The sequence below is a fragment of the Anoplopoma fimbria genome, chromosome 17, assembly GCF_027596085.1.
Source record: "Anoplopoma fimbria isolate UVic2021 breed Golden Eagle Sablefish chromosome 17, Afim_UVic_2022, whole genome shotgun sequence".
NCBI lineage: Eukaryota > Metazoa > Chordata > Actinopteri > Perciformes > Anoplopomatidae > Anoplopoma > Anoplopoma fimbria.
In genome coordinates, this window is record NC_072465.1 from 4,301,592 (window position 1) to 4,316,738 (window position 15,147).

Genomic DNA, 15,147 nt, shown 5'->3' on the forward strand with positions numbered 1-15,147 from the left:
AGGGTCTAAGGATGGAGGCAGATTTGTGATATTGGGCTATATAAATCAAATTGACGACTTGAGTACAGGTTCACCAAAATAAAAACATTTATTCCTATGATATAGCATTACATAAAGGAACACTTAACAGTAACTATCCATTTTTCATTCATTAAAAAGTTTATCAAGCTGTTTAAACTAACATTCAGTTTCCCCCATGCACTTTTCCTCCAGCAATCTCAGGATGTTATGAAGCTGCAACTTGCAAAGGAATATTAAAGGCAGTGTTGAAAAATGCATTACCATAAAATCTTAATACAATTTTAATTACTTAAGATCTTACACATTAAATTTGTGATCAGACAGCAAACATCTATTCATTTTAGAGTTGAAGTATATTTTCCCACATTCAAAGCAAACCCTTGCTATTCGTATACTCTTCATTAATAAACTCCACTCCAAATCAGTGGGAAGGTGATGGAAAATGCAGGTGATGTCTTTCTGCAGTTACCTTCTTTTGAACAATGTTTGTGTGACATCTGATTTCTGTAGTCGGGGTAGGGGATTAGATAAAACAGATTTACCCTGCCATGTCTCTTTGCTTTAACCTGGTTTCTAATTAGCCTTTTCACATGTGCCCGTCAAAGACTTCATAGATGGAAATTATTGTTGTGACAGCAGTGGAGAGGGATCAAAGGAAAGGGTTAGTGTTTCAAAACGCAATACATCCTCATAATCAAACTGATTTTATCTAAAGTGCGACTTAAACTGACACTTGACACGTTCAAAAACATTTGCACCAGGAAAAACAGTGCTATTATGATACAGCCTGTCCTCTTTTTGTACTGTACGACCCAGTATTTTGATTCAAACACACAAAAAAACAGGAAGCAGCATAAAATGCCTTTGATAAATAAAACACGGTTCAAAACTTAAAATTGTTGGAATATTTTTTTAATTCCAACATTAAAATAAATTAATATTGCTTTTTTTTTTTTACTTTTCAGTGTTGAGGGAAGCTCATTCAGTGATTATGTCTGCTTATCTGATTGTCTTCATTTCAGCATGAACGATGCATTTCATTCTTAAAATGCTGGACAATGAAAGACAAGTCTTTTTTACAATTCATAATTTTCTGATCTGTTTTTTGATTTTAATGTGGCTTGGACATTCCATGTCACAGGGAAAAACTATGAATTCAGTTATTAAAGTAAAATAAAAAACTAAGTACTTTGAGCTGAAATGACAGAGCTTGTATGTTTGCAGGGAGTGACAAAGTCTGATCCTTTGTATTTATTAAACTTTTCCATGTGATTCGGCTGCCTGAACTGCAGTGAAAATAAGGAAAAGGATTCTGACTAAACCCTGCTGAAACTAGTGTAGCCCTTTCGTTTTATACCAATAAAAGAAAATATAATGGTGTTTTCAGAAGTCGCATCGTCACATCAGAAGTAACTTTTCAGTCTTACTGTAAACCATCAAGGCACTCACAGCTATTCTGCCTGAGGCTTGCAAGGACTTACCACCCTGAGAGCTATAGCAGTCAATGGAAATGACCAGTTACCAGTGCCACATCTCTACTCAGCTCAGTCAGGAGCACAAACAAGACATGCTCTCCACTGTGCATCAGCCTTTAAAGTTTACAAGGATACTGATTCAATCTTGTTTGGTGGTATGATGATTGATGAGATTTTATTTTCATGACCGTGAGCTGCCAAACACTACATGAAATGGGTCTCAAATAAAGACAAATAGAAGGGCATTTTGTTTTGTATGCTTTTGAGCTGAAAGATTCCTTCATGAGAAAGCCACCTTAGTGGAAGCTTAAGTGCTTTTAGACACCATTTTTATTAACTCATTGTAGATTGCTTAGATTTTCATTTCATGCACTCACTCAGTTTGCTCTCCCATGTACATGTTTGTAGAACTAAAGAGACTATATGATGAAATTTACACGAGAGAGTTTTGGGCCATGGACAGTATATGAGAATGTTCAGAGTAAGAACCACATATACAGTTAATCAGGGGGATTAAGGGAAGGGCTGAGGAGTAAACAGCGAGGAGCTGAATGGGGGAGAGGACAGAGGGGTGGTTTAAGGGGGGTTGATACGTGAACACATAAGTTAACAGCATTAAATATAGTTTTCACATTATAAATGCTTTTATTCATTGGTTTGTTAAATAAAAATCTCTTCGGTTGAACCGTTCAAACTTATGCTGTTGATCCAAGTGACACAGGCAGAGGGATAACTATATACATTTTAGTATATCACCAGTACATTAAAACAGACATTTTTGTTAAGTAAGTCATAAAAATCTGCTCCTCAGATAAGATAGTCATTTTTTTATATTTTTAACCAGGCAAAGGATTTAGATTGGCTAAGAACATGAAGCATATTTGAATGTACATTTGCCACAATCTCACAGTCTTTACAGTTAGGTTTGAAACACTTTACATATACACATTCTGTATTGCATGATAGCGGTCTTATGTTTTAGGATTTTTCATAGTGGAACCACCTTTTAGTTACATTTGGTTGTAGGTTTTGCCTTTTATAGTTGATCGAAAAATGGGAAATGTCACTGTGTAGTAATCTACCATTCAAATGAACCATCAACTTCTAAGATGTCTTTCTCCAATGTCTCTGTCGTATTGCAGTACATTAAAGCTTTCTACAACAAGACATGGATTGAGAGATACGGGGAGCCTCTGCCAGTAGAAATGGCTACCCTCCTCTGGTCCTTCACGGTGTCCATATTTGCTATTGGAGGCCTTCTCGGGGCGTTGTCCGTCTCCATAATCATCAAAGTGCTAGGAAGGTGAGTTGACTCAATTGCACTTCTAATCAAGTCTTGGTCAAGTAACAGGGAAGTGTTTCTCCAACAATTCCATCAGCCTGGGACCTGAATACTGAAACGGATTAGCGGATTAGACAGCTAATTTTGGGTTCAACTCAGGTTAAGTGATACCGTGAATAAACTGAAAAGTTATGTTTGTCAAGAATAGCTGGTCTTCAGCTTTCAAAACAACAGCCAGTCCGCCGCCCCTATGTAAAGACACTTGTGAATTTGTACAGTTTTGCATTTAGGAAAAGTTAAAATTGACCAAACTCACATCCTACACTGTAAAATGTAATTGATGACCTTACTTAAAAAAAGTAGTGACCGTAACTAATTTCTGCCTACTGAGTTTACTATACTGAATAAAACTTGGTAAAGTACACTTTTTGGTGAGTAAAGTTATTAAACTCATCAGCTCAAGTAACCTTTACTTAAAAGAATGAGTGAGGAGGAACAGTCTGCAAAGCCAGGAGAAACCCGACAGGACTCGGCCGCACTCAACGATCACACATGCGCAGTTGACCACTGAAGACGTGCTTTGCGTGAGGCGGAATGTCGAATGTTCAAAGCGGGAAAAAAGCTATGCCCGGTCAAGTTATTTGAAGGTATATTTTAGCTACATAATAAACGTTAACTTTCACTTTCTATTTGTTAAGCAAACGTAGTCGGCCTTTTTCCATATTCTTTATCTGTTAGGGTTTGGAGTTTAACTTTTTGTCTTCAGTTTTGAAAGCAAGCTAATGTTAAAGCTAATGTTAAAGCTAACGTTAGCTAGACCTTCACGCCGCATAGAACCCCGCTACAATAAATGTAAATTTAACAACAACTTGAGTTTCAGCAAATGCAGCGTGCTTATTAGCGAGTGCAATGGCAGTTATCTCGATCTTTCTTGAATTCGGATAGCATGTAATTCTGTTTTGTGGTGTTTTGTGGCTCCTACAACCGTCTACAGTGAAGTAAAATGGGACTGAGGGAGAAGCAACCTCATCGGGAAACGAGTCCAAATGTTAGACCTGCTTATCAGTTTACCAATGAGAAGTAACGTACAGTTTACTTAAGTAAAGTCATCTTAGTACATTTTACAGGGTAGAAGGAAGATGTTTTAACAGGTGGGGTAGCAGTTGCTTCAGATTGTTTATCTATTTGCAACTGCTTGGACGGATATCTCCTGCTCCATATGCTGTGATTCTGCTGTAAGACTTTATTTTTTTCTGAAGTAAGGCATCGCTGGTCACACTACAAAAAATGATTGTGCTCATTTTGACAAATTGAATTGAAGTGAATAAATTATTTTTGTACAGAAATTACATTTGTGTAGGATCATTTTGTCTTGTACCTATATGTGTTGTTTCTCTCTTTTTTACAACCCTATTCTCTATTTGACTTCAGAAAGGGAAGCTTGCTGCTGAATAACAGCTTTGCTCTAATAGCTGCTCTGCTACTGACCCTGGGGGAAAGGGCCAAATCTTTTGAGATGCTCATCGTTGGTCGGTTCATAATAGGGATTGACTCTGGTAAGTGTTTCATTTATACTCACCACTCACCAGGCAGAGTACAAAAGTCAGTGTGCTGCAAACTACTACATGGTAGACATTAATTGCACATATTGAATAATGTAAGACAAGTACAGACCATGACAGTGTACCGGATTGTATTATTATCAAAAGTTGGAAAAAGAAACTTAAGCTGTGCGGGCTCCTGAGAATGCAACATATTAAAGTTCCAAAAATTTAGATATGCAGTTGTTTAGGCATTTTCACCATACCATTGAATTCACTTTAAACTTTAAATAGAAATAAGTAATTTTGTCTTTTGGAGACAAAGTGGGTATGCATGCCACCAATGTAATTTTTTAAGTGCCCTCTCATCAGCATATCAAATAGCCTATTTCATAGCCATTGGCAGTTGTGCGGCCTGTTTTTATTTGTTTTTTGCCACACCTAGCTAATTCTGCATTTGATAAGCGTTAATTAATTAATTAATATTAACTTTAATGTCGCTATGGCTACTGATTAACAAGAACATTTCATATAGATCACTGCTGAACAGATCTAGCATCCTCCAACACATAAACACATATTTACCTGATTTGCTGAATACTTCCTCAGAGAAACACTGTTAACTTCAACAGCTTCAAATGAGATCAGAAACTTTACTTTGTTCATGTGAAAGGAAATGAGAAAAAGACAAAACATAAAGTTGAATGTAGGCTTGAGTTATAACCCCACCGCAAGGAAAAAGACACATCTGTGGGCATTTGCAGATATCAAGGGCGTTTAACTTGACAGACCTGAGTGCACCTGAGTGATGATCCGTTAGCTATCAGTAAGACTTTGATTATAAGCGAATCCCTCCAATCATGGAGTAAGAGCTTAACATCAGTGCTCATTCATCCTTTTGATTGTGGATTCCGTGACCTGCAGAAACAAATTTCCGGGAGATCAAAATGTGGTTAGTAAAAAATCGCCAGACAGCGGCTTGACATAAATCTGCTGCTGGTAGAAAATGATCATGTGTAAGTCAGACACACTTATCTTGCCAGTCTGATAATCACTTGACTCTTGACAAACCCAACAAGTGCTACAATACCTACATCCTCAAATAAGTCTGAGGTCTTAATGTCAATGGGCTAAGGAACAATATCCTACCTACAAAATACAAGTTTTCACTGCAGTGCATGATCACACTTTCTAAGCCATAGTAATCGATGTGTGCAAAATGCTGTCAGGAAAGGCTTGGCGATACAGAGCCAATATTGATTTTACAACAATATTGTCAGGTTGACAATTGGTGCTTTTACAAAATAAGGATTTTTTTTTAATAGATTATCATCTCTCATGTGGAAATTATTAACCAAGTGGGTAAAGGCATATAATATAACTGTCTGCAAAGTTCAGAAAATTATATCTACTGTATTGTAGCCTTTAAAACCAGGAAAGACAACAAAATCTAAGACTATATCTAGTCTCATATCATTATATCGATAACATAATATCGATATATTGCTAAACCCTAGTCAAATGATTAAATATTCTACTGTTTTAGAATGTTGGTATTGTCTGTTTGTACATTTCTGTAGAAAAACAACACAGATTCAGAAGCAATTGAAACATTTTCAAGATTAAAGAAACACAGAGGTACTTTCTGCTTGTATCACAGCTGTACCAATGCATACTGTAGATGCTCGTTTTATTTTTCCACTTGCCGTTGAGGGGAGCGGTTTCACGTGAAGTGAGTGATGTCAGTGCATTACCTCTATTATTTTGGTGCTTATGTATCGCATTAAACATGGGTCTGTCTTCTGTCCTTTCAATAATATTTTAATATGTTGTTGTTTCAACAGGTATAGCTCTCAGCGTCCTCCCCATGTACCTGTTAGAAATCACACCAAGACATATCCGAGGTTCCATTGGCCAGTTCAACTCCATCCTTATCTGCTTGGGAGTGTTCACGGGACAAGTAATGGGTCTGCCTGAGCTGCTGGGTCAGGTCAGTGCAGTTGAGATTGTAGAACGAAGGAAGATTTATGGGAGTAATATTTGTGAGGTTACCTTTATTCTTGCATAGGGACATTTTGAAGGCTTGTGTTTAAATTAAGCTTGTTGCAATCTCTTCTTTCACTGGAGTCAGAAAATCCAAATTGGAACAACAAAGTGGAGCCTTATGGAGCCCGGGAAAAGACTTGACTTTGTATGTCATGAGAGAATTAAGTGCTTTTTTGTCTTTTTAATTAAGTGAAAATTTGTTTTGGAGCCAGCGTCTTACAGTAGCATATGAGCTGCATCTTAAGGCATTTCTGCTTTGCCTCCAGTTTATTAGCCATGGTGGATGCTGTCGATAGGCAATTTCAATTGATTAGTTGTAGTACTAGATACGTTGTGACTTACTCCGGCCCACTCTGCCAAGAGAAAAGATAACAGATTTTTGATACATCCCTAGATGTTTTTTCCTCCTTTCAATAGCATTCAACAGAAAGCCAATCGACATTTTACTATGTTGGTAAATCAAACCTCGACGTCACATGAATCAATATAAAAAAAGAAATCAACCTCCATGGTGCAACATAGTAAATGAAACACAGAAGTCTGACTTTAATACAGTTTTAGGTAATAAAATGGACAGGAGAGGATTTTAAAAAATCACAAAGCCAATGGAGCTATTAAATCTTTCATGGCTTTATTCCATCATAAATTTCGACTACTTTTTGGTTTCCTTTAAACTGATCACTCAAATCACTATATTTGGTCATAAAGTACATACAGATCATAACCTTATTGTAATAAATAAGGTTAATACTTTCTGACCATGAGAGACCTTGGATACTGGAAACTAAATCAGTCACTCTTAAAGGACAAGGATTTATTCTTGATAGGGGACAGTGAAATATAGTAACAGTAAACCCTCTAGTACTTCGGGACGCTCCGAGAGGTTACTCTAGAAAGAACAGCAGTTAACACAAGAAATATAAATGATCTAGGCTTTTGGATGAGAAATGAAATATAGAAACATTTTACTCCCTAAAGCAGAAATAATGGGAACTGAAACTTGTATATGAAAAAAGATCAAGCCAAACTTAGAAATCACAAAACCAATAATATATGATAATGCTTTCAAAGACCCCAAAATATAATTTCTGAAAGGAACATAAGATGTCCAAATCTTCCAGTTCTGCTTTGAAAAATACCATTGATACCTTTCTTCACAATGATAATAATTTATTTAATGTAAATACTTTTTTTAATGTGACGGACTGATCACAAAGGGAAGAGCTGTCATTGGCACTCAACTCTTTTAAAGCTTGTAAAAGCCTGGGCCTGGATCGAATTTCATCAACATAACAAAAAAAATGGTATGTCACCCATGTGGTAAAGATTTACCTTCATCCATTATTTAAGTTATATCCATACGTATGATACAAATAGAGATAACAAATACATTCTTATCCAACCAAAATATGCTGTATATCTGGGGCTTTAACAAACCAGATTGTGTAGATTTTGTATTGATGATGAGGAATTAAACTTGCATCTGTTGTCCAGTTTTGGCACTTATTTTGGGATTAAGTTCAATGGTTTTTTGTGAATCATAACGAATTTATACAACTTGGAAACTGTCTTTTTGGACAACAAGAAGACAACATTCTCATCATCACAGCACATGCTTGGTTGCTTGCTGGTGGTCTGTCATTAAATTGAACTTGTCGGTCTGATGTAGGCTATAGTAGTAAAACCCACAGTCAGATTGGAAAACTTTAGCTCATGTAACACAAACTGGTTTGCTAACATGTTTTCCATGAGCTTTTTGTGTCAAGTCAGTAAAGTATGATAAGCTTTATATATTTTTATAATAAAAAGCTTTTGGGTTTAAGGAGAGAGATTGAGAGATCGTCTGTGACTGAGTTTGTGTCCCCCATGAGACGGACACAGAACCTGACTGAATGGTTCAAAGAGAACAAAAGTTATACAATCAATTTAGAAACTTAAGTGTAGCAAATATGAAAGTAAGACTATCGGCAAAACACAAGTCGCAAACTTAAAATCTTGTAATGGAACAACTGAGCCATGGGGAAAGAGGGATAAAAAGTGAATAAACAGTTGGTTTATTTGGGGAATTTGGAACCTGTGTCGTACCTGTCTGCTGGCTTGAGCGCTTCCTATTTGTCTTTTGCTGGACGCTGCTGCCGATGGACGCTAATTACAACTCTGCGATAGAATCGATTCCTTTCCATTTCTCCAAAACAACCATGGGATGGCCAACGTGTGGCCTGATGTGTCTTCTCGGTTTCAAACCAATTTGCATCTTAATTCTTGCAACTCTTAAGACTCTTATGTCTGCCATGTGATCATAACAACCTCATGTGACATCAAGGTATGATTAGGTTCAAATGTCAAGGACCTTTCCATCTGTCGGTAGAGCCGATAAAGCCTCATGGATAAGCTGCAGACTACAGCTACTCTCCAGCGGATCGTTTTATTTAGAAGTGTTAGTACATGGAAAACCCCCTCTGCTCGCACTTAGTTGCACTTAGTATTTGATTGGTTCTATCTGTTCCTTGTTACAATAAGATAGGGGCAGGAATTCTCAATCACACTGTAATAAGCCTGGAGGGAATGATATCCACTTTCCCCCCTTCTCACCTTAATGCCCACAACTTTAGCAATGTTTACTCGGCCTACTGCTGAGGCATTCTCATGGCAGCAATCCAGTCTTCATCGATACACTTGATTATTCCTGTGCTAGATTTTCAGTTTATCTTTTTGGGATGTAAACAGTCATTGGCTAATAAAGCACAGATTACCAGAACATTATTTTTGCTATATTACGTACTGAGACAATATGTCCTGGGACTAAGCCTACAGCATCCAGATGTGTCTGTGTAATTGTGCCTTTGAAAGATGGTATCATATGCAAACATACAACTAGACTGCCTCCCCCCCTAGACAGAGACAGAACATGACAATGGATCTAGCTGAACATCATTTTTATTTTAATATTATTATTTATTTCTTTATTATATTTTAAAAATATATTTTATTTCATCTTATCCCATCCCTATCACACACAAAACAATTATACCCCAGCCACTAACAAAAAATGGCAACCAAGCCTCTATCAATGAAGGAGAGGAACATCATCTGGATCTCAGCATTTGCAACAGAGAAACTAAAAAGGTTAAGATTCCATGGAAGGAAAATGTCTACACCCAGCACAAAAGCGGCTCCATCCCTCCAATCTTGAAAACTACAAACAAAAGACCACAACAGGACAAAACCATCCAAAACTGATCACCCTCAGTAGACAGCGTTATCAAGGGAAATCCCAATGAACTGGATTTACTGCAGCTTGTCACACCATCAGGGGGAGCTACTGGACCATAAAAGAACAGTCAAAAACTACAGGAGACCAAAGCACTAAAGGAAATACCAGCACTCCTGTCCCTCCTCAATATTCCGATCACCAGCACTAATGCAACAGTAAACCCACAACATTTCTGGTCAAATCCAACAACTATTTTCTGAATTCAATAAGAACATACCAACTTCAAAACACTTTTGGTCACATGAGCACAACACTGATGAATGGCAAAACCTGTGGTAACCCTCCAACCCTGCACTCGTCATACTGCCACCCTTGCTAAGACCGTCAACCAAAACAAGGAACAATACAGTGATCATTTCAGAATCGGGCACGTAAATTACTTTAGCAAGCTTTGACTAAGCATCACTTAGCGCAAAATATCTCTGCTTGCGCAAGCAAAATTCAAGCCTGTAAGAGACACCACGCTTTGAGAGCTGGTGCACGACTTCTATGTAAATGGTTATAGATTAAACACATTTTAAAAGAAAAACATTTCACAGTAGTGTCAATTGAGCAGAGTAACACATTTAATCAAACAAGGCATAGGGAGACCCTTCTTAACAACTCACAAATCCTAATTGTAATAATAATGGCTGCCACACCGTTTTAAAAGGTATCCACCACTCTGGTCCCAATGGAACACAGCTCACTGAAAAGCTTATTGAAACCATAACCAAAAACAACACAATTTGTTCAAAGGAGATTTTAATGCCAAGCACACAGCTTTTAACTGTAACACTGCAAACAAATCAGCACTCAAAGACAAACCTGCACACATCCACTCCACCACGTACATACTGGACCTGACACTCTCATCAGCAAAGCTATTAGACACACTCCAGAACTTCAATGTGAGTATAGTTAGTGAATGTACTTTCACCCTCACATGCCACAACAAATTTTTTTACCTAACTGGAATATATCAGAACCGCGCATCCCCTTTGTTCCCATGCACACACATGGATGCATTGGGAATTAAACTTGATACTAAAACACCTTGCTTTAGAACACAAAGTATGCTCTATTACTAAATTTTATATTTCTTAGATAACCTATACAAAATACTACTATGAGCAAAAAACTGCAGTTTTCTGATGCAGTTTAAAAAAATAATAATTATCAAATCCACCAATAAATTGCAAAGGAAGCTGCACTTTAATGAATACAAATTAAAACAAATAATCAATTAACTTCTGTCCATGATAACGTGTTTATCATGTTCTGGACTGCCGTCATGGGCTTTTAGTAAAGTACTACAGTTTTTCCAGTTGTCAAGCCCTGTGGTGATGAGCTTATACTTTCTCTGTTAGCAGTGAAGGTTTTTGTTTTACCCAGAATGCACCAGTCAGCTTCTCCTTATTTATTAGTTTCCTATGAAAGATGTGGTGCTCTGAACTTCTTCCATCATCTCCTTTAGGAAAAGTAAAATCCTCTTTTAACTCATGAGTTTGTTGACAAACCCTATTCTCACTTTATCTGACAGGGCTGACCCATCAGCAGGGTCAATAGGTGCAGCCTTAGACTGGCGGGTGAACATGGGACTGGTGGGATAATTTGTTTACGTTCAGGAAATACAGACATGCATGCACACAGTTATATATCCCTGGTTCATGTTATACACATAGTTATTCTATGTGCATTGCTAATTGTTATTAATCAAGTCGGAGAGGGGGAAGCAGATAATAACAGGTTTATAACAGGTAGCAACTTGGCTGCCATCTCCCCATGCTGCTTATTTATTACATCCCTTCACACTGTGACTGAAGCAATGACACGCCGCGGTCGCTGTGACCAAATCGGTTCTAGGGGGTCTATATCCGATAATTCAACTTGTTATGACCCCTGTGGCGTCATATTGTGTGCTGTGTGAATCACCTGTCTGTGCTCTCAAGGCAGTTGTTCGTTAGAGAAACACCTTGGGATGTTTCCAGGTTATTTGAGACTGGATGCAGCTGGCAACTCTCTTCTCATTTGGCTGCTGCTCCGGCTCTTTCCTCTCTTCTCGTTCCAAATAAAGCCCTTTTGATTTGGTTATGCTGGTTTAGTTCTCCTCCTTTACATCACCTGCACACACATATTTTCCACTTTTGCACCAAACACACTACGGTCTACTGATTCCCACACTCCATAATGTAAATATTTAATTTGGCTTGATTTGATATCATTTGATTAACTTAGGATTCTTTTTATTTCTTTTTAGACATGGTGTATTAGTCTTTTGTTGTGTCCAGTTAGGCCATGGTGAAAACAAACTTGTAACATAATCATGCTTTCAACTTGGTTTGGCACTGAGTTCTTCCCCCCCCCCGCTGGAGCTCTGACTGCAGGTCAAAGGTGGCAGGGAAGTTGCACATGTGTCTGTCCGCGTTGGGCTGGTCAGTGCCAAAGGCTCTGCTCCAGTCTGAGCTGATGGAGTTTCTAGTGAACCTGCACGATTATGTCTGATTTTGCCTTAATCTGACCTGGTGGCACCAATGACAAGCATTTAATAACTATAAACAGATATGGTGTATCACCTAAAATCATCTTCAAAGTTTACCAGACATACATCTGAACAATCTTTGAATATGCAGTACCAGCCAGGACAACAGCCAGACAACAACAAGTCAAGAGACTTCAAACCATCCAAAACAAGGCAATTAAAACTCCCACCGTACATCCGCACTAGAAATAGAATAGAAGGGGAACAGAGATTGAATTGTTTGCTGTGGTTATTTCCCTAGTTCATTGATGATTTATTGATTGTTATGGGGGACTTCACATGTCAGATGGGCCATAAAGTGTGTTGCTCCACCGTTAGCTGTCAAGGAGGTAGTCACAGAGCTGAATTGACATCTGTTGAATACAATTTATACCCTTTTCTTACTGCCATCATGGCGCTACACACACACACACACACACACACACACACACACACACACACACACACACACACACACACACACACACACACACACACACACACACACACACACTATAGACGCTGTTGTTTCACACGTCCTTCCGGTATGAGTGCGTCCGTGCCTCCTTGCAAGATACGTAATTTAGCCCTCTATAACTGGTGCAACGTTGCACACATGGCTGGTATGTGAGTGTGGGCAGGTGGCACCTTGCATGGCAGTCTCTGCCATCAGTATATGAATGTGTGCGCCAGTGGGTGAATGTAGTGTACAGCGCTGTGAGTGTACCAAAGAATAGAAAAGTGCTATATACACACACACACACACACACACACACACACACACACACACACACACACACACACACACACACACACACAAGCCCTCTTCTTTGCTGTGGTGTGCTGGGGTGGTGGCATCAGGACTGGAGATGCCAACAAGCTGGTGAGGAAAGCCAGCTCTGTGGTGGGTCTGGAGCTGGACAGTCTGGAGTCAGTGGGTGAGAGGAGGATGAAGGCCAAACTCGGAGCCATCCTGGACAATCCCTCTCACCCTCTCCATGAGGAACTGTGGCAGCTGGGCAGCTCTTTCAGCCATCGGCTGATTCTGCCAAAGAGCAGGACGGAGCGCTTCAGACGCTCATTTGTGCCCACTGCCATCAGACTGTATAACAACAGCGGAGACCACAGTCTGTCAACATGCTGACCAGCATAAATGTCAAAATTCCACCTCCAACAGAAACCCATGATTGCATTTAACATCATTCTTTTTACATTTCATATGCCCCATGCATCGAATGTATCATCCTTCTTATTCATCGTTGTCTTTCTCTCTTCTCACTCAATTGATAGCTAAACAAACGAACAAAAGAAATCTATGTATTTTTACTTTCAAGTAAAGTTAAGGAAGAAATCAATACTGTTTGGAACCCAAAGTATTCTTGAGCTGCTTATTCCCTCGTTTATTGATGCATTTTAAAAGGATTTGACCAGGTATTCCTCTCCTATTTTGCTCCTGTCATTTTCACTGACATTTACAGATGGGCATAATGTCCGAGCTTCTAGCAAAGCAGGAACTCATTTTTAATTTATAAGTATTGGTTTGTCCCATCCATCATTTCGACCTGCGGACCACCTTTATAAATAGCAAATGGAATCTTCATGCAGCCACTGTTATGTATTCATGTCACCGCTGTTACACCCTTCCACAAGCATTACAGACATCTTTGATATCTTATGACAATGTCACCATGGTCTTTGCTAGCCTTTGGTTATGAGACTTTTTCCTCTCAGAGGAGACATCTTTTAAAGGGAGCTGGTCTAAGATGTCACTTTGTGGTCAAAAATGGTGATAAGCTTTGACAAATGGTAATTACTCTAACCGTAATGCTAAGCCACTGACCTTTTCTGAAACATGTTTATTACATTACAGCAAGGACAGGCTTTGTCAGGGAACTCCCCTGAGACACTGAACTCACCAGCATGCCTAAAATACAGCTCACACCAGTAAAGTTAGACTCAGAGGCCATTATGTGCCTGTATCCTTCATCAGACCTGCCTTTGGCCACAGAGGGTTGTGTAAATGGGCAAAACAAATCAATGGGTTATATGTTGGGATGGTCCCTGTAATGCAATTCATTTATGATTGTTGTCACACTGGGTATTCAGAGGAATATGGTATTATAAATTACTTTGATATTACAGAAGGTACCATGTGTTCTCTTTACAGTTTTACTATACAGTACACAGTATTCTGTACATCCACACTCAAGAAACAAACAAGAGTATCTGAGTACTAAGTTTCTTTGCTGCATGACTTTAAATTGTGAAGGAAATGTGCAAGACCTGTTGTGTTTGCAAATCTTGAAGACAGACTTCAGGCACTGTTAACAATGAAATTAGAATTAAAAGTAGAAATATAAGCCATTGTTTTTGTACAGTCATATGGTAAATGTTAAATTAACGTAGTTTGCTTAGCAAAAAGACTGGAAACAGGGTGCTTGAGTTTTAGAGGTTTTTATTGCTGAAAACTGCCGTCTGTTGTGGATGAAAACAAAGTTTTTTTTAACTGTGAGTGAAACTAAACTGTAAGGTTGCAGGCCAGTCTGTAAAGCCGAGGGGAGTTGCAAGTTTAGGCGATAGCTCTTAATAGGCTCATTTCTACAAGTAAACCCTTTCAAATTCTATCATTCTTTTCACATTGTCATTTTATACATTGTTTGTATAAGATATCAATCAAAGCCATTTAAAGTATGTAATTACTTCATGTTATCCGTAATGTAAGTTTTATTTTTTTACATTCTGATTACAAAACAAAAAGAGGAAAAAAAACAAGTGCAAACAAATACACAACACAAGGAAAAATACATTAGAGATTACAGACCAAAATATATAAATATAATACATTTGCTTAGGAGATCGCATCACAAATCTCTCTCGACCGGACTTCTCCGTTCTACTTATAAGGTTTGAGGTTTCTGAACATTGTACTGGCTTTACATCTTAAACAGTCAAAATGTTATTAAACTAAATGTCTCATATAATATTTTATAAGTGTCCATGGTATATCT

General features: G+C 38.3%; 1 protein-coding gene across 3 annotated transcripts in view; it reads left to right on the top strand.

The window, feature by feature from the left end:
* slc2a9l2 (solute carrier family 2 member 9, like 2) overlaps nucleotides 1-15,147 on the top strand; it is a 95,656-nt gene that overhangs the window by 13,247 nt on the left and 67,262 nt on the right. For all 3 annotated transcript variants that reach the window (XM_054616141.1, XM_054616140.1, XM_054616142.1), the window contains 3 exons: nucleotides 2,639-2,799; nucleotides 4,210-4,334; nucleotides 6,164-6,309. In XM_054616141.1, coding sequence (XP_054472116.1) covers nucleotides 2,639-2,799; nucleotides 4,210-4,334; nucleotides 6,164-6,309 — 432 coding nt within the window. The remainder of the gene's footprint in view (nucleotides 1-2,638; nucleotides 2,800-4,209; nucleotides 4,335-6,163; nucleotides 6,310-15,147) is intronic.